Here is a 24,446-nt window from a genome sequence, read left to right as displayed (position 1 = left end):
AACCATACACGATATTGACTTTAGGAAATCGAACTCCATCGGTCGCATGCTCGGTTTCTCTCCTAAATTGTATAAAGGAGGTAGAACCCATGAATCTGATCTGGACGTGCAAATAATCAACGCTACTAATATACACGTCGAGTGTAATCTAACGGGTGGAGCATACAGAAACAGTGCGCTATCTCATACAATCTTTGAATTTGACGTACACGTTGAGCCGGGCTATAAGTTAATCAAGGAGCCGGCTACGATTATATATTTACCGGTACTCGCGCATCAAATAGATAACATAACCTTGAGGTTAGTCGATCAAGACGGTCATTTAGTAGATTTCGGCGAAGAAAGAGTGACTATTCGATTGGAGCTGAAAAAATATGGGACTTAAAATTTTCTGTAAGCAAGGTTCTTCATTTAGTCATCCATCGTCGGCCATCGACGCAACAATTGCTCGCGGTGCATTAACCGAAGACGACGTACAGTTTTTGCAATATCTCGGCTATACAGTACTAAGAAAAGATGGAAGAAGCATTAAAAAACCTATTCACGGGCGTAAAGTATGAAGACATGATCGTGGAATGCGATCGCAGAACATACCATCCTTATACGACAAACGCTTATGGTAACTCCGATGAGATTAATCTCGTCATACAGAAAGCGGATCTCATCACGGCCACCTACGATAGCGTTATATATTTAGAAGGAACGCTGAATCCGACTACCGCAAATAAAGCTTACGATTTCACCAACAACGCGCCGCTCTTTCTCTTCGACGAAATTAGGTTTATTTTGGGTGATCAGGTGATAGAAACTGTTCGATTACCCGGAATAAACAGCACCATCAAGGGGTTTTGCTCATACACATCAGATCAAAGCAGATGCTTATCGCATGCAGGTTGGAGCCCTTCCGGGTCTCCTCAGATACTAAATAGCACGAAGACGGCTTTCTGCGCTTCCATACCTCTAAAGCATGTACTCGGGTTTGCCGAAGGATACAGGAAGCCTCTAGTCAACATCCGTCAAGAACTGATATTAATTCGTTCCAAGGACGATAGTGATTGCTATAAAGGCGAGACTGAAGTTAAGATTAATCTTACGAAGGTAACATGGAAAGTTCCGTACATAATTCCTAACGATGCTATGAAGTTATCGATCTACGGGAGGATTAACAAGAATTCGCCGATACAAGTGGCGTTTCATGCGCGCGACCTTTACGTATACCCAACCTTACCCAGCACCAGATCATTGGTTTGGTCGGTAAAAAGCAGCACCGGTTTTCAACGGCCTCAATGGCTACTGATTGCGTTCCAAACTAGGAAGCGAAATAACAAAGAAGCAGATGCGAGCGAGTTTAACCATTTAAGCATTTCCAATATAAAAGCAAACATTAACAACCGAAGATATCCGTATGAGCAGCAAAATCTGGTTTTTACCGATAACAAGTATGTGGATGCTTACGAAGAATATTTAAACTTTCGTAATCAATATTACGACTCGTCGCAGGAGAGCTCCCTTCTTAGCTACAAAGAGTTCGAAAAGCAGCCTATCTTCATTATCAATTGCACCCGTCAAAACGAGAGCGTCCATAACGTGGTGATCGATTTGAAGCTGGAAGTTGAAGCATCATCTGCATTTGCAAATGAAACTATCGCTTACTGCGTTATTTTACATGATGCATTAATCGAGTATGAACCGTTTACTGGCATCGTACGCAAAACTTAAATATAGGTCACGTAAAAGTGTAATTAAACTTTATATAAATGAAGAGTGTCAGTTTTGACGAATCAAAAAATAAAATTTATATCTTGCGAGTGTGGTCCTATGCTCACAGAGAAGCAAGAAAGGGTCCGTGGGAAACTGTCGCATTAGATAGGTACCGCTTCAAATGTAAAATAGAACGCATTGCAGCTGTTTTGGAGCCCATATTATGTAATCGTATTAAGATGTATCAATTGCAATAAAGTAAAAAAATGATTGATTGATTTTGGTTGTTTTATTTAAAAAAAATTACTGAATTACATGCGTATTATAAATATAATAAACGTTAGATAATGCGCAACAACAAAGTGAGCGCACATGATAGTAGCAACATGCTTCTAATTTAGGTAGAGCTGGTTCTTCTTCCACCTCGGTGACATTTTGCGATAGAGTTTTTCGAATGAAATCGGCTTTTTCTTTTCCTTTAACGTATACTTGGTCTGATGATGATATTAACTGGCGAAGTATAATTGGAAACATGTAGGATGGCGTATGACCATGCTCCCATTTAATTCCGTGATGGTTATGAATTAGCCAGGTAGCTTGCCGTTGTAAATCGGTAGATAAGCTATTCCACGGAAATGGAGGCCTGAACATAAAATGAGCAACCTGCTTGCCATTATAAATCGCCAGTTCTTTTGGTATAAATACGTTTCTTGATGTTTTAAAGCCTTGTACATCGATTACAGTCTGCACCATTATGTCGTTGAGAGAGGATTGAGTATTTATAACCTAATTTTTAATTCATTTCAATATATTCCCCCACTACCACATCCTTATTAGTCCTCCAAAAGAAAATTTTGAATCAGTATAGATTTTACAATCATGCAAGCTGCAGTTGTCGTACTGAGCTGGTTTTTCTGTATTAGTGCTAATGCTGCTGCTGCTGCTGCTGATAATGTTGACGACGGCAGCGATACAATCAGTGAGCGTGAAATCGATATGGCATATAGTCATCTCACCAAATATGGATATATAAAGGAGCCTGGTGAAGGTGAATCAACTCAAGATAATCGTACAAATATCACCGTTAACGCTTTAAAGAAATTTCAAGAACTCTATAAACTACCTAGTGATGGCAGATTAAATGCCGAAACATTACAACTCATGTCTCGACCTAGATGCGGAAATATTGATGACCCAGCAGCGTATATGACTCATCGGTATAAATGGACAAAACAGACTTTGATTTACTATATTTCCAATATGCATGACCTGCACATTTTACAGATGACGGATAAAGCATTTCAAGTTTGGGCGAACCACACAAATTTGAAATTCAAATATAGCTCAAGGAACCCAGACATATTAATATCATTTCATACCCGAAAGCATGAGTTCGCTTCACCACCATATCCGCAATGTGCATTCGAGTTTGATGGATTGGGCAATGTATTAGCCCATGCATACTTTCCCTCCAGAGATCAGAATGTTGTTGAAATGCATATAGATTGGGAAGAACGCTGGCATGTAGCAGATGCAAATGCACCTCCCCCCGGTTATTCTAGTTATTTCCAAGTTGTCTTACACGAAATAGGTCATACTCTCGGATTACACCATTCGAGCGATGAAAATGCACTCATGTTTCCTTATTACAATTCAAATATGATCACGCTACATGAGGATGATATAGCTGGAATCCGAGCACTATATCCTAGTGATACTGCTGGTACCCCTTCACCAGAGAATAAAACTTATCATCTTTCAACGGGTATTAAGACAACTACACCTACTCTCAAGACCATTAAACCACCTGACCTGTGTACCATTCAAATCGAACACTTTTTGATTCTAAACAAACGACTTTATATGTTTTATGAACATTGGGTTTGGATATCTGCGTTAAACAGCAGCAAAGTGGAACCTGCCAAGAATCTGCTTGAGTGGTTAACGTTTCTTCCGGCATCTTTTAAAAGTTTGGAAGCGGTATATCAAAAGCCTAACGGTGATGTTGTCTTCTTTAGTGGCGGTCGCATATACATAGTGCAATTCCCTAGTCTGCAACTGCTACCAGGATGGCCTCAACCTTATAGCCGCTTCACAATTCCCAACAGCCATAAAGTGAATGCTGCAGTTAACACCTATACCGGACGCACGCTTATTTATCATGGTGCAAATGAACTGCTAGATTTGGATGATTGTAGTCATCGGCCTAAAAATCGCTTAATATATGCGGAAACCTTTCCGGATATTCCGGCTAAGATAACTTCTATATTCAAATACATGGATGGATACCTATACTTTATCACCGGAAATAAATTTCATAAATATAGTGAATATACAGGTCGTGTAATTCAATCAGGTGACATTGATCTATCCTTATTCAATATTCATTGTGCTAATAAAGGCGTATTGGAGCAATTATATAATGTATTAGCTAAACTTTTAAAGTTTGATAAACATATTGAATTGTATATGCGGCATTAGGTGGATAAAAAGTTGATGTGTATCCATACCTATGAATAAATAAAAAGCATTTTTATGTTAAAAAATTATTTATTTTAACATGCTAATTTTACTAACAACCGTATTTATAAATTTTCGAGGGTGAATGTTTACAATTTCTGTTAGAAGAGTCAAGTCTTGCAAATTATCATACTTTTCCTTCCAACTGCTTAGCGATGTTAACAATTTGAGATTTTGGCATATCAATTTCCCTCTCGATAACATGCTCTCTTCGCTAGTAACACCTTCGGTATGTAGAATTTTTGCAACCTCACGCGTAAAGTCATCATAAAGACAATACATCGCATAGTGGTTGGCAACATCCAATTTTTGAGTAATTACTTCGGAAGCGATAAATATCATATCGATTGCTTGCTTGGAAAATATTATAGATTTATCTGATTCGCTTATTCGAATACATCCTCCGTCTTCTTCTTCTTCCGCTTCAAGTATTATTATTTTGGACTCGGTAAAAATTTCATGCTTGCTCCTTCTTTTAGGCGTACACTGCACCATATGTTTAATTAAGTGTTCAGTTTTAAAATTGAATATTTCTTTCCATTCGCAACGCTCAAATTGTAAATACTGGTCATCATAATGCGGAGGACATGATATTTGCACGATGGAATCGAAAAAGTACTCGTCCAGTGTAACGCCAACTTCGAGAATAATGCCTCCGTCTAAGAATAACGACCACGAAGATATTAAGGTTTCCTTTCCTATAAACATACATCTTTTGCTTCCACAATAATCGGCGTTATTCAATGCATACCTTGCTCCTCTTTCGAGGATTCATTCACCGATAATTTATCCAGCGAAAGCGATGACTTTGCATCATCTTCGCTACCCCACGAATCTTGCGATTGTTGCTGTATTTGTGCACTCATCTCGATATAAATCGATTTTTTACTTTCTTATTACTCTTATACCTGCTCTTGAAAGTACTTTTGGAGGGGATTTGAAGAAATCCATCATGCGCAGTGTATCTTAAAGGTGTAGGTATAAAACGGGGATGCTAATGTTCATTTCGGTCCTCATATCGAACGATAATGGATCGCATACTTTACAACATCGCTAGGCGAGAGGCTCAAAAGGAGTCTAATTATATTGAGACGAAGAGCGAATTGTTAAGTTTAAGTGTAAATGACTTATTGAAAATATGGATCAAGATTCCAACCGTATTTCAAAGAGATTGTGAGCTGCGGAATCGAATACGATGTACAAAACACTGGAATCAACCATGGCAGCGCACCCACATCGATGGTCCAGCGCCGTTAATGATTTATTGTAGAGATTGTATTATGGCGGAGCGCACACAAAAAACTTTGTAGCTTCATAATTTCTAGCATTTTGTATATGTAGATATTTATTATATTAATTAAAATAAAATGGTTATTACACCTTTAAGCGTCTTATCATAGCTGCTATAAATAAACACTATCGCGAGATTGCAGCTTCCCATTCTAATTATAATAACAACTAAATTTCGCACGCTGTTACTCTATACCTATAGCAGGTAGGGTTAGCTGCAGCTCATATGTGAGTATCTAACGCCACCCTCTACGCCCCTGCAATCGCGCGCCCCTTTTAGCTCAGTTGACTAAAGCGGTAGATTCGTAATTCATGTATCGACGGGCATCCGTTCATGTTAACAGGAAACTTACATCCGGTAAATTCTAATCAGCAGGAAACAGCGTCCGGTCACGTCAACAGGAAGCAGCATCCGGTAAATTCTAATCAGCAGGAAACGTAAATGGCGGGAACAGGAAGCAACATCCGATTATCGGCAGGAAGCAGCATCCGGTAAATTCTAATCAGCAGGAAACGTAAATGGCGGGAACAGGAAGCAACATCCGTTCACGTCAACAGGAAGCAGCGTCCGGTGTTGTAAACAGGATATCCTAATCAGCAGTATGCGTTTCCTGGTCCAGAAATAAACGCGGGAAACCTAGATATGACGTAAACAAAATGGCCGATACTGCATTCTGATTGGTGTGACGCCGTAAATAAAATGGCCGATACTGCATTCCGATTGGTGTGACGCGTTTCCTGATCCAACCCAAAAATGTGACGTAGACAAAATGGCCGATACTGCATTCTGATTGGTGTGACACGTTTCCTGATCCAACCCAAAATGTGACGTAGACAAAATGGCCGACCGAAATACTCGATTCTGATTGGTGTGACGCGTTTCCTGGTCTAGATCCCCCCGGACGCAAAACAGCCAAAATGTGACGTAGACAAAATGGCCGATACTGCATTCTGATTGGCTCACACGTGACCACGTGACCGAAATACTCGATTCTGATTGGTGTGACGTCACTTCCTGGTCCCGTACGTACATTGCTCATCTACTCATACTTACAGGATTGAAAGAGTTAAATGCAGTAAAGTTGCACTAGAACACCTTCAAAAGTACGTATACGTTGTTAGTATTTTAAGCTCGGTTAAATCTCCTTCTTTTGATTTCTTACTAAAACGAGTTAAAATGTACCTGTCGTGTTCCCAATTGGTACATATCTAAAAGTGCTGCTCATCTGTAATTCATCTGGGAACGAATTATGTAAATCTACTTACTGCTATTATGGTTATTATGGTTTAGGTAATTAGAAACACATATGGTTATACATCTACATTTTTTAACTTTTTCAACATTTATTAAAAGTAATCATGAAACATACAATAAAATAACCTTAAGAAAGGTGAAATTATGTGAACTTTGTACTAAAATCGTGGAAAATTTCTCCCGCAATTTTTTTGTTGAAAACGCTTAATTACGGACCGGTACCCTTTAGCCATTTTTATTAATTTCGTTTTCGTAGATCGGCGGCTTAAAAACGCCATATAAGCAATTTTTGTTAACACTATTTGAAAGTAGACATTAAAAAAAATTTATTCTTTGACATCAGCATTTTCCGTTGAAGACGAGGCCCCTTTTTAGGTTGACCATGAAATTAAAATGTAAAAATAAATATTTTAATAATGAATAAGTTACTACTTCGTTGGGACACAAAAAGGTATGTTTCCATCAAATTGTGTGAAAACCGAATTAAGTAGGTAACAGAAAAACCGGGTTTTCTATTTATGTCGAAAAATGAAAAAAATAGATTATGCAAAGTTGCCCATTATGTATGGAATATAATATATATCTCGGTAAATAACGATTGTACACAAAAATTTTCTATATAAAAGTTATTTACCATTTTATTTCCCATACTAAGGCAGCATTCAATTATGTTTATTTCAGAAAACATGAAGTGAATGAGTAACGAAAAACAATTGAATTTTTTTAATAGCAACGTACTCTTTCATTAGGCTCATTTAACAGAGACCTTTTTTCCTCTTTTCAATGACGTAACATGTTGCCCTTATGCAAGACCATTTTTCAAAAAAAATTAAAAACTTTATTAATTAATTACGTCATGTAAATTAATCTTCATATCCTATATCAAAATAAAATAAACGAACGTGTAGGTTTGTTATTAAACCTTAAACACAAAACGAAATCAGTAATCACACTTCAAGCTTTTCGTGAAAGGTTAGGCCATTGCCTTACAGTTAATGCACTTATTGGGAAGAGAACTATTTTATTGCTAATTTCGTTTTGTCTTCAAGGTTTAATAAGAAACATACACGTTCATTTGTTTTATTTTGATGTAGGATATCTAGATTAATGTTATTGATATAAAGAGCTTTTTTAAATTTACCGAGATATATGCTGTACTCTATACATAATGGTCACCCTGCGTATTTTGCTATGTGCAATGGCAAACGGTCACTAAACCATCCACAAGCACCTGTCCAGCTATTTCAATTAAACACAGGTACTAACAAAATCTTTTATACTAAATGCGCAATTGCAAATAACCGAATGATTATTTAAACACCTGGCATAACCCTGGGGTACCACCTACCAACAGAGAATTTGGCATGAGAACTCTTATATCCTGGGTCGTAATTTGAGCTCGTATACATATACAAAGCTACACGTTTACAGATGAAACAAATTTATTCACTTATAAATCAAACAAAAATAAAGCTGAAAAAATAATGGCGCTCAGGGTCAACAGGCAAATACCACGCAACAAGCGATAGATTGAACAAATCAATTGAAAAAAAATCTTAATTACCGTAAGTTGTTAATAATAGTTCAATTAAAGACAGGTACTAACAAAATCTTCTATACTAAATGCACAATTCTAAATAACCGAATTTAAAATGATTATTTAAACACCTGGCATAACCCTGGGTACCAACCTACCAACAGAGAATTTGGCATGAGAACTCTTATATCGTGGGTCGTAATTTGCATTTACAGATGAAACAAATTTATTCAATTATAAATCAAACAAAAATAAATCTGAAAAAATAATGGCGCTCAGGGCCAACAGCCAAATACCACGCAACAAGCAATAGATTGAAAAATTAATTGAAAAAAAATCTTAATTACCTTAAGGTGTTAATAATAATCTGGCTATAACAGCGATTTTAGACAGGCGCACATACACACAAACCGCAAATGATGATACATACTTCGGAAGTTCACTTCTTTGATTGTACTTGAATCTCGATTTAAACGGCACTTGCTTTATGTGAATTACAAATGGTTCAATGATGGTTCAAAAGTTCCATTCAACGAGTGACTTGAAAACCTTAAAGAAAGGCCTCACATAAGCCATAAACGCGCGATAGACACTCCGACTAACTTTTTCATAAGCGGCGGAGACGAACGCTTCAGTTCACTATCTAACTTTCTTCTATTGCAACTTTTCAATTAAACAGGACTGGCTGTCTTTCAAAAACAAATTCGATTACGGCAAACTGTCATACACTAAAAGTGCCCATGAAACAAAAAGCAACGATAACGTTCACCACCAAATAAGTCGCGATTCACGTCTTCTGCTATTTAACCAGTCTCCCCTTCTACACCTTATGCCTTATACTCTTTTATCAAAATTCATGCGTTGACCAACGAAATTAAACACCTGTGTTTTCATATCGACGAAACCTGCTTATCTTCAAAATTAATTAGCTCAACGTAGCGATAAAAAACTTATCGCAATGCCCGGAGATAAACTTTAGAATAACACAATGCAGATATTTACAGTTTCACACGTAATTCAACATTACAATAAAATATACAAAGCGATTATTTAAACAAACTCTATCTATCTATCTAATTCCAAACACATTGACCTCAAATTCGAATAACATGATCGAAGTGGCGTTCATTCTAAATCAGCGACCAACATACAGGATGACCCAACATTACTGTAGGTGCTGAAACCGAACAAAACGTCCGAATGACGTATGTAGATTACACAACATATCACATACTATGTTAATTACGTAAAATTTCTACGGACGGAGAAAATTCCGCAGGTGGCTTACGCAGAGGTGCAGGTGTTTGTGCTTGTTTCGTGCCATTGCTTGTGCAGTGCCAAGATGGAAACCAACATCTCGAAGGAAAACATCATCAATTACCACTGATATCGTGAACACTCTTTAACCGTCACGAAACCAGCAGCCTCGTTTTCTAGTTGTCTCGAGTATTTAAGGATAAATTGTTAATCGCGACGGAACGCGCCAAACGTCCCCCACTTCTCCCATATGCACGTCTTCGAAACACTCCGCGTTATGAGAACCAGATGTGAATTTCTTTCAAATTAATTAACTTTTTGCCTGATAAATACTCCTTATCGTAAACGATCAGATATAACCTTTTTCAAACAACGCTGTTGCACACAAATGAATGTGGTCTGTATATGAAATGTATTTGCATTTGTATAAAAGGGATGTTGAAAAAAGATTTTGACCCCGTATTTTATTGCATATTACTTTTCTTATTATTTGGATGAAATGTATTTTTCCATGTTTCCATTTTGTACATACAGCCTGTGCACCAACAATAAAAATATATACCGGCTGTTCTATTTTATTTAAAAAATGTGTATTTATTTTTGGTCAAATCGGAAGTGAAAAATTTGTTCATATTTTAATTTATAGTTTTACTCTAATTGGAAAAAAAATCGGTTCATAGATAACCCAGATATTCAACCGTGGGTGGGGAGCCGTTTAGGGTTTATGGAGGTAATATACGTTTGATAGAATCGCCCTGATATACAGGGTGAAAATGTTGTCTGCAACACTGAATATGTCTTCAAAACAGCGGTTTTCTTAAGGAAGCCTTTTATGGTAAATATCTAAAATTATAATAAGTTTGCTACGAATCTACGTACGTGTGGTCAGTGGCGTATTTATGCATGGTCGAGAGAGGGGGGGGGGGTATTTTATTTTAATGGTTACTATACTAGTTTTAGTTACACTTTTTTTGGATATAGGATAACTACTCGAAACTTCTAATTTTTGATAAACACTAGACGCGAGTGTTGGACGCTATTTCCGAAATGGCACACATAATTTACTTGCACGATTATCTTCGCTATACTATCAATATAAAACAGTGAGATTAGTTTAAAAACTATAATTGTGACTAATGTAAATCAATTTGTAAATGATCAGAGTTTTTAAAGTAGAACCAGCCCAAAACCAATCAAATTTTGTGGGGTGTTTATTTTTTATTAGGGCTGAAACTCGAATTGATTACAGTAAAACACTCTATTTTGATTCATCCGTTATTATAGATAATTGCATCAGCACTATAGTTCGGTAATTATAGCGCATACATAGGTATTTATGGTATACGTTTGATTTACATTACATTTCCAAAGAGCATTCTAGTAAGAGCATAAATAAAAATTACCACGTTGTACTGTGTTAAACCAATAGCAAGTGGCTTGTTACAATTTTAAAACGTCATCGACATTTGTTCCCGAAGTGGTGGGTTACTAAAAGTGTAGGAGAAGTGCTATCGGAATCCAATTGCACAAGTCCTTCGGCAACGTATAATTACAGCTTTAATTAAGCGAATATTGAAGCGCATGGAACTAGTACTAAAAATTAGACATTTGTGCACAATTGCCAGACTGCCACAGCGAATAAAAGTCACGGAAACGGAGTTTTAGCAATATTACATGCGCTAAGCACAAGGACCGTGAATAATAAATAGATTTGAAATTGGACAACCCCCGAGAGCTTGGTTATCTAATTTTTAAGTGGCCTAATTTCTAGGCACGTTTATTTTAAGTTCATTACTACTTGCCGTTGCGGAAATTGTAATGAGGGAATCAATAGGAAAGGTAATTAAATGTCCACGCCTGAATATTATACAGTTTTATGCGCATTGGAAATAATCTTAACTCCCAGGATAATTCCTAGCAATTTAGCCTATCCGCAATGTAGTAGCAAGGATATAAGAATATGCATACCCGATTGTTATTTGATTGCTCTTTTTGTAAGGATTGTCGTGTACGTTCCCGTTGTCTCTGGCATATTCTGCAGTCGTAGGAAGAAACTCATATTTTAAGCAAAGCGCAGGAAACGTTTTTCAAAATAATTTATTATGACGCACACACTTAGATTAATGTGACAGGGCGCATTTCCTCCACGGATTGCAACAATTTATTCTTATTCCGTAGGAAAAACCATCAGTTAGTCGCTAAATACCTACGCAAGCTTTCCCACTACACGCGTGCAATCGCTCTAAGTGTGCATTAGATGAATAGGATACCTAGTTTGAAAACATCAATAGCAGAGGATCCCTCAAAGGTTCGCCGTATCCCATTAAAAATAGCTTTAAAGCTTCGTATAAAAGGATCTTCTACTCCTTAACGATTTTAATTAGATTCACAAATTACGCTTTGCAATCACGTATATTTGACATGATCGTATTTGATAATGGCTTCCGAGCACTCTCCGGTTAATTATTCGGGCTTCTGAAATCTATATGCAAATGTTATAGATAAATAATTATTATAAATTGTTAACCAGGTTGCGTTAAGATCTCTTTGATCAGTATAATCTTTCGCTTTCAATTTCGCCCAAAAGAAAGAAATTTAAAACGTGATTACGTTTTTTGCAACGACGTTGATTGTAAATAACAGGCGGTTACATTGATTATGGCTTGTGTATCAAATTCAGATTAAGTTTCTTTGAAAGTCTGGGAGGCTTCGATTATTATTTTAATTTTTTCGCGGAGAGGTTTTATTTTCAAGTAGAACATAATTAAGAAACCAGAAACGAATGAACGATGTAATTGTTTAATTAAGATTTGTAGCCAATATAATGTAGTGTTATCAATGATATTCATTAAGAAGTAGACATAGGGATTTGGGCGTATTGTTTTTCCCTATGTCTACTGTTAAATGACGAAATCTCTTCTGAAGGGCGCCTAATTTTATGCAACCAAAGTAACTTCTTACAACAAATGAAGATCTATCATATTAATTAATTTAAATATGCTTTAGCTTCTATATTTTACTTTCGTTCGTGTACGATGTATTCAACGGAAGAAAAAGTTAATATTGCCAATTGATATAGTTCCAGTAACAGTTTAAGGAGCATAAGAGATTTATTTTGTTGATCACTTCTGAAATTAGTGGTTGTTTAAATGCGATGCACATAGGCACCGTAAACAACCCTCAGTTTTAACGTAGGATATGAAACTGCGCATTTAGTTTTTCTGGAAGAGAATCCCATAAAAAACTGAAGGTAAATAGCGGTCGAATTGAATATCTCTTCATCGTAACCTAAATACTTTACTGTCGCTTTTATAAGTACCTACCTGCCAAACAATCTATCTAAAAAGTAATAGACTTAAAGATGTGAACTCATTTAGGAAGGTTCGTTAAAACAGAATGCGTGCGCATGAGTTATTTTGGTTGCATAAAATTAGGCGTTCTTCAGAAGGGATGTTATCATTTAAAAGTCGACATAGGGAAAAACAATACGCGCAAATCCCTATGTCTACTTCTTATTGAATATCACTGTAGGTTTATAGCATCATCCATCGAGCTACAGGGTTTAGGTCCACTAACTCTGATCAACGGCGGAAGCGCTTGCACCTTCAGAGGTAGGAATGTCGTCAATTAAGTATACTGGTGGGCTTAGATTTGTTTTTCATTTTTGAGCAGCGTTTGATCTAAAAAAACGAATGATACGTTCTGCTATCTCTGTTCAATACAAGTCACTTGCAGTTTTTTCAAAGATAAAGACTAAGCATTGACTTCACTTCAAGAAAATTCTATTGAAAAGCGTTTGAACAAGTGTCATACATCATTAGTTTTGGAAACTCAAAAGCTACTCAAAAATCAAAAAAAAATCCAGGTTAAAAGTCAAAAGCTACTCAAAAATGAAAAAACCCTGGTCAATATTAAAAAAAATAAGGTTGGTGTTGGATTGAAAAACCGAAATGCCGCATCGGAAAAACAGAATCATACGAAACTAACGGTAGAAGATGAAGAATATAGGTGCAGTACCAATGACAAAGGATTCGTGAGAACTGAGAGAGAAGCACGAACGGGAAAGGAAAGGGCGAGGCTTGGAGGGAGAAACTAACAGCAAAGAGAAGATAGAGGGGGGGGGGTATAGATGCAAACAACAGAAAAAAAGAGGATATGATGTGGGGATGGTAAAGTCATGGATAGAAGAAAATAATTGGAAGAAAATAAAGAACAGGATTCTGAATGAATCAATATGGAAGACCAATTTTCGAAGGAGACTATCAAGCAAAAGGAGGCATATCACCAGGGGTTAAAAAAGGGATAAGGAAATAGGGGGATTAAAGGAAAGAGGAGAAAGGAATACAAGTCAGAAGTGGAGAGAAGGAAATGGGAGTGATAACGATGTGCAACAGAGAAGGAATGAAGGACTTAAAAAGTAAAATAGAAAATATGGTCGATGAAAGGGAGGAGAAGGAGTTAAAATTGGACGCAGATTTTAAAGCCTGAACAGGTATTAAAGGAAAATGGGAAGAGGACTACAAAATAGAAAATCAAGAGATAAAAACTGCAAAATAGAGGAAGAAGTGTTACTGAAAGAGAGGTTAGAGAATTTTAAACGGAAATATGCAGGGGGATTAAGGACGGGCAATTCACATACATGGGAGGAAGAGGGAGATCGGTAATTATTTACACAATAGTAAATAAAACAAGTATAAATTGCGCACAACTCTTGTGCAGATAAAACGCACTAAACTAGGAAAGTTTACCGAAAACAGTTTACCGAAAAACAATTCACAGAAATGGCAATATACCGAAGGAACAATACGTCGAATTTCAAAATACCGAAAAGCAGTTTTACCGAATCACACTTTACCGAAAGGAGAGTTTACCGAAAATTTCTCCCGTAATAATTGTATCAGCAATGTCATCTTGGACCTTTCCTGTTTAATATAATTGTACATTAACAATATTCCAAATTCCGACGTCTCGTTCAGTCGCAATTCGCGTTTGATGTTTTGACCCAACCATCAGTAAGATCGTGGCCTTCATTTTTTTTACCTACATTGCCAATTCACGAACTCCGATCTACAAATTTGATAAAGAATCCACCTGCAAAATTTTATTGTAATCGGACCGTTCATTTTCGAGAGGCGGATGAACAGACGTTGCAAAATTATGAACTGGCTAGGACCACCTGAACTGCCAACAGTTTGCAAATTGGGCGTAAGATCGTTTGGTTGAGGATGGCGAATTTTACAAAAAAAAACATCTTTTCGGACAAGCACATTTCCACCTCGATGGTTATGTTAATATTCGGTAAACTTTCCTTTCGGTAAAGTGTGATTCGGTAGAACTGCTTTTCGGTCAATTGAAATTCGACGTACTGTTCTTTCGGTATATTGCCATTTCGATGAATTGTTTTTCGGTAAACTGTTTTCGGTTAACTGTTTTCGGTAAACTGTTTTCGGTAAACTTTCCGGGAGCGCTAAAATACCATAGTAAATGGTTGTGTTATAAGGTAATAGCATAGTATATTTATCGATGTTTACTTTTTTGGTAAATAATTGATGAGCAAGGAGCTCTTTACATATAAACATTCATCAAGCCCTTAGAGAAATTCTCCTAAATAGTGCATCTTCCCTTTGTTGGTATTTTCCTCCAACATTTTCCAGATATGCACAACTTACGTAGCCAGTAGATGTTTCTCGTGAGCTCTCATCTAGACGATCATTCCACCCTTTGAGAGTACCCTCCTCCGACGCTACGTTCTGTAGATATTTGCACGGAAAGTTTTGACATTGCCAATCAATATATCTCTTCCGTCCCAATCACCCTTTGTGAGTACGCTCCTCCGACAATCTGTTCTTGAGATATAAGGAATTATGTTAGTAGAAATCAATTTCATTCGCTGAAAGCTTTCATTAGAACACCATGAACTGTGTGTACACCCCCCCCCTCCCAATTTTCAAAAGTTTTACTTGGCAACAACTAAAGGCATGCGTATGCAAAATCTGAGACCAATTGCTTGTCGCATGTAAAGCTTAAGCACGTTTTACTTTAAAAAACAGCATCTCAGGAAATAATTCATGAGGGCCCCTTCCCTTAAGACAACGAAGACACCTTCAAGGTATAGACTTCCTATTGCAAAAATTCCAGGACTCTATGGCTACTCTCCTAAAAGCAGTTCAACACGGTAGAAGTGCGCCCGAATGGACGGACGCTTATTTAAGGGAATGAGACCTCCACTTTCAGTTTCCGCAAAACGACGGCCCATCTGTGTCCCGCTTATCAATGCGGGTGTTATTTTAACAAAACCGTACAATTAGTTTGCCCGATAACAGCTTTTATACGCACATGTACCCAGATAAGACTTCTTTCATGCGTCGTCTCTTTATTAATGCGTTCCACTAATTTCATACACTAATCTAAATACAATAACAGCCCTTAACAAGTTCCCAATTTCCACTCATAAAAGACAGTAAACGTTACAATGACCAATAAATAAAATCTCAAAATTCTGTGTCCACCTGACAACATATCCCTCAGGTCCCAAACAAAATAAATTACAACATTGTACAGGATGTCCCGTCTGAAACCTCCAATGCCAAAACCAAATTACGTCCATATCATTAATTTTTCAAATACAGGGTGGCTCGCTCTTATCGTCGGCATTATTTAAACCTAGAGAAACGAGAACCACTGCAGTTTACACAACAATATAGAAAAATGATGGAAAAAGAGGAAAAATATAGAGACAGAAAAAAGTACAAAAGAAAATGTAAAGAAAAAAAGATGGAAAAACATAAAGAATACAAAGAACAAATCGGGGAAATAAAAATAGAAAAGTATTTTTGGGAGGTGATAAACAGAGCAAAAAAGGAAAACTGAACAAGTGGGACTCACGTGGGAGGGAAACAAAATGTTTCTATATTAAGCGTTTACCTTATATAAAATTCGCGTGTCATGGCTGATTCGACGGTTTGTCCAGTTCGACGGCGTGTCCTTGCGATAACGCTAGAAATTAAAACAGTTTTTAATTGATTACGTCCTATCCAGAGGTATTAAAAATACGGGAGCCGTGTCAAAATTCAAATTTTCTAAGAGCGCACCTAACGGATGTAATCTCGACTTAATCGGAGGCAGTTACTGTAACCCATTCAACCTCGCATTCAACTAATTACTTGAATGTGAGGTCAAACGGCGGGGTCTCCTATCCTATCACGTCGATATTTTCCTTAAACTGTATGACATTTCCGGTTTTAATGTTGGATTTCGTATACCATTAGCAAATTAAAAACCATTAATGGGTAATTAACGGATATAAAGCTGAATAAGATCTCCTTTCCTGGTAAAAGGTCTTTCATGGTTGTAAAAACAATTTAAATTTATTTCGCCCATGATTTTCTGCGACTCACTGTAACTTTGAATGAAATTTTATTATGAGGCTGAAATATTTGAACCACATTCTTCATGGAAATGGAGCTTTAGAATTTTCTTGGTGTCTCGGTGTCTCCCAAGAATCTTCTCTGTCGTCGCAAAACGTTTTCCTCTTATCGTCTCTTGGTAATTCTCTTAGAGCTTTCTCTTAGAGTCTTTTTAGAAGCTCTGAATTGCAATTTCTTGCGCGATTCTGCCCAAATGATATTCAGCTCTGTCTTGTATGGCTAAGAATATGTGCACCAAATTTGGTCCAAATCCGATCCGATCAAAACACAAAATGAAAGTAGAGACCGACATTTATTTATTTATTTATTATCCCTCTCTTGTTCTGGGCCCTCAACAGGCATGCGCTCAATTACAGAGTGACCCGCATAATGCTTTTTAGAGGTGCCTCTGCAGAAGGTCTTAAGTTGGTCTATACTACTCCGGTATTTACCTTACGAATTAGGAAAACTGCAGGAACACCTAATTCGGAGTAGCCGGTAGAATGCTCGGAACTGGTCTAAGGTAATTTCCATCTCCGCCACAGATGAAAAATTCACCTCAACCCAGGTTCGAACACCCGACCTTCGGATTTATAACCCAACGCTCTACCACTGAGCCATAAAGCCGGTCACATCATCGAGCTTTTGCTGGATTCGTGTTCCCGGTGCTTCAATACGTGTATTTCCGTAAAAAAAAGTGGGAGGTCATCTTGTACCCCAATGCAATACTACTAACGGGCGGGTGGTAAAAATTGTTGTGACGCACTGTATATAATAGTACCTAAATAAAAAAAGTATGTCGACGTACCAACTACACCAAAAGAAATTGTGTTAATTTCAAAATGAAAAGTCTCTAAGAAAATTTGGCTGCATACAATGCCGACGAGTTATTCGTACATTTCTGTCATACGCGTCCCCCTGTTAACGATAAGTTATCGCATGGAAAACCAGTCAGTAGGTGCTTCCTTAGTAGCTGGTCAGACAAGCATGAGGCGCAAACAGCGTAATTTCTATTTTTACTCTACTCGAAAAAAATATTTTGAATAATGCGAATATTAATAATAAATTTAAATGCAGTGTTTCATTCTTTGCCAATCTCTTGTCTTAAAGTATGAAGAGGAATCGTTGCAGACTATTAGGAAGTCTACAAAAAAGCAATTTTCGAGTAATTTATTATCATCCGTATAAAATTTACGGCCCCAGGGAAATTCCTACTTATTCGCGCCGTAGTAAATTATCGTGAGCGTCCCTTTAAAAAAAACGAGTAGTATTATAGTAGTTGTGTAGTTGGAAGCCGGCGCTATTCATTAATTCGATTAGTTGTAGAAATTTTAGGGACTCCTCGTGCAGGAGGAAGGTGTGCGCGCATCCCGTATTATATAATACTATTTGTGTTCAGGTGCCAGTTGCGGCGAGGATGTGGGGCAGGGCGCTGCTGCTCGTGCTAGTGATAGCGTTCACGGCCGACGGCGAAGGCGTCCAGGAGTCATCATCGTACGACGCTCAGCTCAAAGTTGGACGATCAATTGACATCTTTACGCGGTACGGCTATTTGAGTCTCAGCATGAAGGTGGTGCCGAGGAACGAGTCCGATTCAAATTGGATCTTTCGGGAGCCAACCGTGGACGTTTTCACCGATATAAATCCCTTAATTATTCGCCCCCAACTAGCCGGAAAGAAAACCGTGTTCGAGGGAGACTTTCATATGGAATTCTGCGACAATTTACGTCAATTACTGCAGGCGTATTTTAGAGACTTTACGTTTGAACGTCTGCAAAGGCCCTGGAGGGCTTTTGCTGCGAGCTGGACTCAAGATAACATAAGTAAATATTTAGGAATTAATTCTTCCTACGTACACGGTGATCATTGTTATGTGCTAGTGCGATTATCGAGATTCCGTGATACCGCTAAGCTATCGAGACTTCCTAATAACATTAGCATTTCCGAAATGGTCGAACGTGAGATAGACAATGTGCGTGTTGGGGATGTTACCAGCGTCTTGGTGTTTATGCGGAAATATGGATCCCACTTCATCAACTCCTTCGTTACTGGAAATTCATTGTATCAGGTAAGATTTTTTCCTCTTATGTTTACTTTTCTTTTGTTTTCTGAAACAATCCCCGACTGGTTCGGACTATAAAGCCCTTGTGACGCGACTTCAGAATGACAAACTCTCTAATACTTGCAATTCATTTCTACTCCAAAACGGAACAATAAAAGCCCCAACATATTTTCCGAGCACCTAATAGCCGAGGAACAAGGAAATCAATTACAAAATTCCATTGTTATATTGGTGGATGATCATTGCTGTTGTAAATAAAAAGTGTCAGAAGCACACACTGTTTACCTGTAAATTAATGAATGTTTTTAATTAAAAACTCTTATCTACGATCTGTTTTCAAGTTGAAAATGTAGCGGAGGTATTTAAAACTTTCCCTATAAATTTTTCACTTACGAGCTCTAAATTTTCCTTTAAATTGAACTTTATACGTCTGTAGTTGTGAGATTACGTTCAAATTATAAATATACAATAAAAAAATTTATATAGGGAAGGTGCTACTTGGCAAGTATCTTTTTTTAATGAAAAAACTTACTTTGAGAGAGCGCTTTACATTTTTAATTTAGCGTACATACATTTAAATGGGAATACGCGAACTACTAATGCGACAAGTTTCCATAGTAACACTGTCTTTCGTCTTGTACTTTTTTATAGGATAAACAAACGCACGCTCTATGTACTTCCTTGGCAATTACCAACTCTAGGATAAATTGACCCACGAATTCATTAAAACTATAGAAAATCTTGTTCAAGTGCCAAGGAGTAAATCGAGGGTACGCTGAACGCTTTTTTAAAAGCAACTGAGCTTTTGTTACAGTATTTCTTTTTTATCTGCCACTATTTTGTTTGTTTTTACCAAAATACAACATGTTACGCTGCCGTTTCCAAACAACTCTCTTCTTGACGTGCTTTAGGTAAGTTGCAAGAACCGAAACGCCCTTAACACATTAATTTGCGTCTGTTTTGTGCTGATTTGTATACCAACTCCCATGTTATTTTCGTTAATGTTAACGAAATTTTTTAAGTCAAAACTTAATCCTAAGGACGACACAATTTCTATCGATTCAATAATTTTGTAACCATTTTGTGCTATTTTTGCCGTATCATAAAAATTTTGCGATCTAATGGTTCTCGAGTTATTCAAATATTAAAATTAAAAATTTTTTCATACTTTGACTTTGTGTTCATTTTGTACTATTTTTGACTGTGTGGTAAAAGTTGTATTTAGGAAATATTTGAACACTTAGAAAATTACTGAAAAATGTTCTTTCAACATGAAAATAACGAATCCAAAATTAGTTTTTGAAAATTCGAAAAAAATGATTATTCATTAAAGCCGGAGGGACGCCAGTTGAAAATATTTACGCACCCCCGTTTAGGAGTACGAGATTTGGCAAAACATTTTAAAAATCATAATTTCTGTATGGTTCTGAGGAAAAAAAATTCAAGAAGAAACGCAACATTTTACACTTGATTTTGGACTAGATTTTACGCTTTCGGTGCATTTGGGAAACGTTTTTGTTTTGGTAGCCTCGGCTGCCCTATTTTTTGAGATATCTATATATCCCGTATACACTGTGTTCAAGATAAAAAGTGCCACTATGACCATTCTGGAGATACAAATGTGGTTAAATGGGAGAAAAGTTGCGCAATTACAGGTCTAAGAAGAAGTAGCGTTTAGAAAAAATTTTTTGGGTTTACAATATTTTCAAAAAATCGGATTTTTGGATTTTACATTTTTTCTGGCGTTTGACCTAGAGCAAAACAGATGACACTTCTCCACAGGAACATTAAAATAGAGTTGTAAATTTTTTAATCCGACGTTTAGTCTTTGTGAAACTATCATCAACTTCATTTTTTTTAATATACAGCCATGATATTCCGATATCACATTCGTAAAGCCCTTTTTATTGTGAATCCAATGATGTATACAACTAGAAAATGGACAAAATTAGGGGGAATTTTGGGGAAATATTAGGCCATTTTAGGAGGCAATTTCAAATTAATGAGGAAATTTTAGAAAATTTGGAAGAAATGAGAAAAAATTCCGAGAAAATTTTTAGGAAATCTAGAGCAAATTATAAGGAAATAGGGAAATGCTATAGGGAAGTAACGTTACTCATTTTACTCATTCGGAGAAATTTTGTGTAAATTTGGGGAATTTTAAGACGATGTTGGGGAAATTAAGGGAAATGGTGCCAATATTGAGGAAATGAAAGGAACCTTTTGTCCCCCAAAACAAGTTGTGACCAACCCCGATCAGAGCTTGACGACGAGGGAAATCGTTGTCTCTCATATAAGAAATGTCGAGGAAATAGCTGGGGAATATGTAGGAAATGGACAAAGTTGGAGGAAATTCTGGGCAAATATTAGGACATTTTGAGAAAATAAGAGGAACTTTCAAAGGAATTCGAAAATCCTAGGGAAATATTAAGAAAATCCTGAGAAAAACTAGAGGAAATTTTAAGGAAATAAAGGTTTCTATATGGAAGTAAGGGTAAATTTGGAGAAATTGAAGGCAATGCTAGAAATGTTGGGGAAATTAAGGCAAATGGTGGCAATTTTTAGAAAATGAAGGAAATCTTTGTCCTCTAAAATAAGTCACGACAAACCCCTCGTGCGGATCCCGATACATCAATCCGACTGATTTAACAAAACGTTGGTATACCAAGATAAACAACGCATTGTATTTTACAATAACAAAAATTACATCCGTTCAAATACGGACTGTCAAGGATTTAGATCAGGTGATTTAGAAGACGTCGCTCAATCTGCAAATGGCACACAAGAATATCAAATTATCAAAGGAGTGAGCTTTAAAGTTAACGGAAAATTTATAAAAATAAAATTTTATTAAGAAAAAAAATAGAATTACAACTCAATAAACTCCACGGCAGCGGTTACGACGGCCAGACGATCGGATGTGCTCAAGACCCACCAAGAGGTACGGATCTGCTTGGTGAAAGTGGGAAGCCTCTGACTCAAACGGGGTAAATGGCAGCTCCCGGAATTCTAAACGAAAAACGACGGCCGGCTACTGGTAAATGCTAAAATTAAAGTGCACAGGAATTCCCCTAAGTGGGAATTAAAGCAACAAAACACAAATTAGCGGTATCTACGGGAAAGCAAATGCAGGAAAGCGAAACAATATCCCCCCCTCCCTCCCGTTACAATTAATGGAGCAGAAAGTAACAAACGCTTATCTTGACAACTAACCAGCACTGCAAAGTTTACTAAAAAACAAACACAATAGGTACGATGCGGTGAAATTAATTGTACAACACAATTAAACGATCTTACGGCTGCAAAATAAATTTACGGAACTATCGAAATCAAATTCAAATACGAGACGGTAAAGTGAATGTTCCAAGAAAACAAAATTGAATGATACTCAAAATTGAATACGGCACTTACAAATGTAACTAGGAAAACACCCAAAGACAAAAGATCTCCTCTAAACAACGACTTTACCTTTTATGAAATTCGGCCATTTGATAGCGTAGGTACCTATTCGGTTATCTACATCCAAAAATTAAAACTTCTTTAATTAATTGTGCGGCCTGCTAACGTGTTAAACAAATGTAGTAGATCTTAAAATTTAAATTAAATGCTTCTTTTGAGACCCCTCGCGACATAATCGGATGCTGCTTATTGCAACATATTTATTTAGCTACTGTTCATTGCACTTACTTAATTGGCCGGATTGAAATGTCTAAAGTCGGTAGTCCAGTAAGGCTCATTGTTAATTATAATTCCTAAGGTTGGCAAAAAGGTCGCTTATGAAAACTGGTTACCGGCGTAAACCTGCATGACATTGCTAATTTTAATTTAACATAGCTTAACGGAGGTAAAATTTTAAAATATTTGCCGTCGTCTTCTAAATGATAAGAGCTTTCGAACTCAACAAAAATAATCTTGACGGGAACGGTTGCAAAATCTGACAAAGAAATAAAATTCAAGCTGGAGTTCAAATTGTGATTCAAATTGACACATAATTTGTAATATAAAGTTCTTTTATTCGAATGGAATCTCGGATCTATTTTAAAATTCGAGTAGCGTTTTCATTGGATTTTAGGAATTTGATTAAGGCCTTCGAATCTTTCAAATTTTTAAATCTATACAGTAAATTTCTTCGTGTGAGAACCCCCAATTGTGACCAAAGGTAAATTAAAAAATAATAATAATGGTGCAATTTGAGCTAGCTAGGTAGGTGTCTGTTGAGTGGTATTTTGACCGAACACAGCAATGGACCGCTCTATATGTTTTGTTTCTTTTAGAATTGCGTGCCCCTTCTGTGATAGTTTTGTCTATCCGTGTGTTCCTCGTCTAACTCGAGAATGAAAAGAGACAGCGATGTCGAATCTTCGCCAATCGATTTCTCCGAGTTCAGAGATCAGTACTATGTGCCCGATAAAAAATCGAGAGCTGAGGGTCAAAAAATTCCTCCACTGAAATTCGTATGCGATTCTTCGTTTCTTGTTTACTGTAGATTGCCGGATTCTGTATTTAAAGTTTGGATTACCTGCATTGGGTTTTAAGCATGGGAGTGGAGCTTTATCTTCTAGGATGTTTGCTCCGTTATTTTTCTAGGTTTTACAGTGTTTAGGTACTTTTGTGCATAGGCATATAAGAAGAAATATTGATGTACTAGGCCCCTTTGGAGCCGAGTACCTACTTTAATTTCCGAGTCAAGTAGTGTCTCTTTACTGAAAAGTGTTATATTAAATTTTACACAAAATCGTCTTTTTGAATAAAAAATTTCAATGTTTATATAGAATTTTTCAACATTTCCGTTTGTCATCATACATGACTTTCCAGAATGAATGGGCATTTCAAAAGAAATTCTTATTTATTATGACTTATGCGACTTTCAAAAATTCTCCAAATTGGGAAAATCACCTTTTATTTACTAATTAGTTGCAAAGACTGAGCAATAATTGACGATGGTTTATTTCTTAATGTATTTGTTTTACATTCAATGAGATTCTGTTACTAAAACACGTTTTACATTTATTAGGGTAGATATCTCACTAGTGCTGCGACGAAGGTTTGTTAATAGTTAAAGACACAGAACCAAAAGGAAGATCAAATCCGTTACTACTTTTAAAATACTTGTGCTGTTGCCGCATCCACCGCTAAAAGGTCCGTCCGTTCGCGCTTTTACTATACCTACATTCAGAAGAACATTACGTTTACAAATAAAGATTAATGAATATAGAGTCGGTAGTCCCTACTAAAAAGAGTGCGTAAAGAATGAACATCCCTTACGTGTCACTTTCACATAACAAATGTTACTCGGGCGTTAATGATTCTCGTCTCCGAAATCCCTCGCCGGAGGTGAACTAATTATTTATTTAACGCAAATCGTTAACCCACCTATTGTGTTGTTCGGGCACATTATTGTCTGATGTATAAGTTATG

At 36.8% G+C, this 24,446-nt stretch overlaps 4 protein-coding genes across 4 annotated transcripts in view; 3 read left to right on the top strand and 1 right to left on the bottom strand.

Moving 5' to 3' along the window:
* LOC116169057 (torso-like protein) overlaps positions 1–385 on the top strand; it is a 101,047-nt gene extending 100,662 nt beyond the window's left edge. Inside the window, exon 3 of the mRNA XM_031485084.1 lies at positions 230–385. Within this exon, the coding sequence (XP_031340944.1) occupies positions 230–385 (156 nt within the window). The remainder of the gene's footprint in view (positions 1–229) is intronic.
* A 131-nt stretch (positions 386–516) lies between these two features.
* Positions 517–1,719, top strand: LOC116169056. Its single transcript, XM_031485083.1, has one exon. It carries the CDS (start codon positions 517–519, stop codon positions 1,717–1,719), a length of 1,203 nt encoding a protein of 400 aa, XP_031340943.1.
* A 2,085-nt stretch (positions 1,720–3,804) lies between these two features.
* LOC116169683 lies at positions 3,805–5,235 on the bottom strand. The gene is made up of 2 exons (XM_031485828.1): positions 4,973–5,235; positions 3,805–4,919 (listed from the first exon to the last, which is right to left on the bottom strand). The coding sequence occupies exons 1-2, from the start codon at positions 5,085–5,087 to the stop codon at positions 4,252–4,254; spliced, it is 783 nt and encodes a 260-aa protein (XP_031341688.1). The 5' UTR covers positions 5,088–5,235; the 3' UTR covers positions 3,805–4,251.
* A 12,818-nt stretch (positions 5,236–18,053) lies between these two features.
* Positions 18,054–19,106, top strand: LOC116169055 (torso-like protein). The gene has a single exon (XM_031485082.1). The coding sequence runs from the start codon at positions 18,384–18,386 to the stop codon at positions 19,104–19,106; it is 723 nt and encodes a 240-aa protein (XP_031340942.1). The 5' UTR covers positions 18,054–18,383.
* The last annotated feature ends 5,340 nt before the right edge of the window (positions 19,107–24,446 follow it).

Source organism: Photinus pyralis, unplaced genomic scaffold (genome assembly GCF_008802855.1).
Source record: "Photinus pyralis isolate 1611_PpyrPB1 unplaced genomic scaffold, Ppyr1.3 Ppyr1.4_LG4, whole genome shotgun sequence".
NCBI classification, from domain to species: Eukaryota; Metazoa; Arthropoda; class Insecta; order Coleoptera; family Lampyridae; genus Photinus; species Photinus pyralis.
The sequence above is the reverse complement of the archived record's forward strand: the minus strand, read 5'-3'. Positions and strand labels throughout refer to the sequence as shown.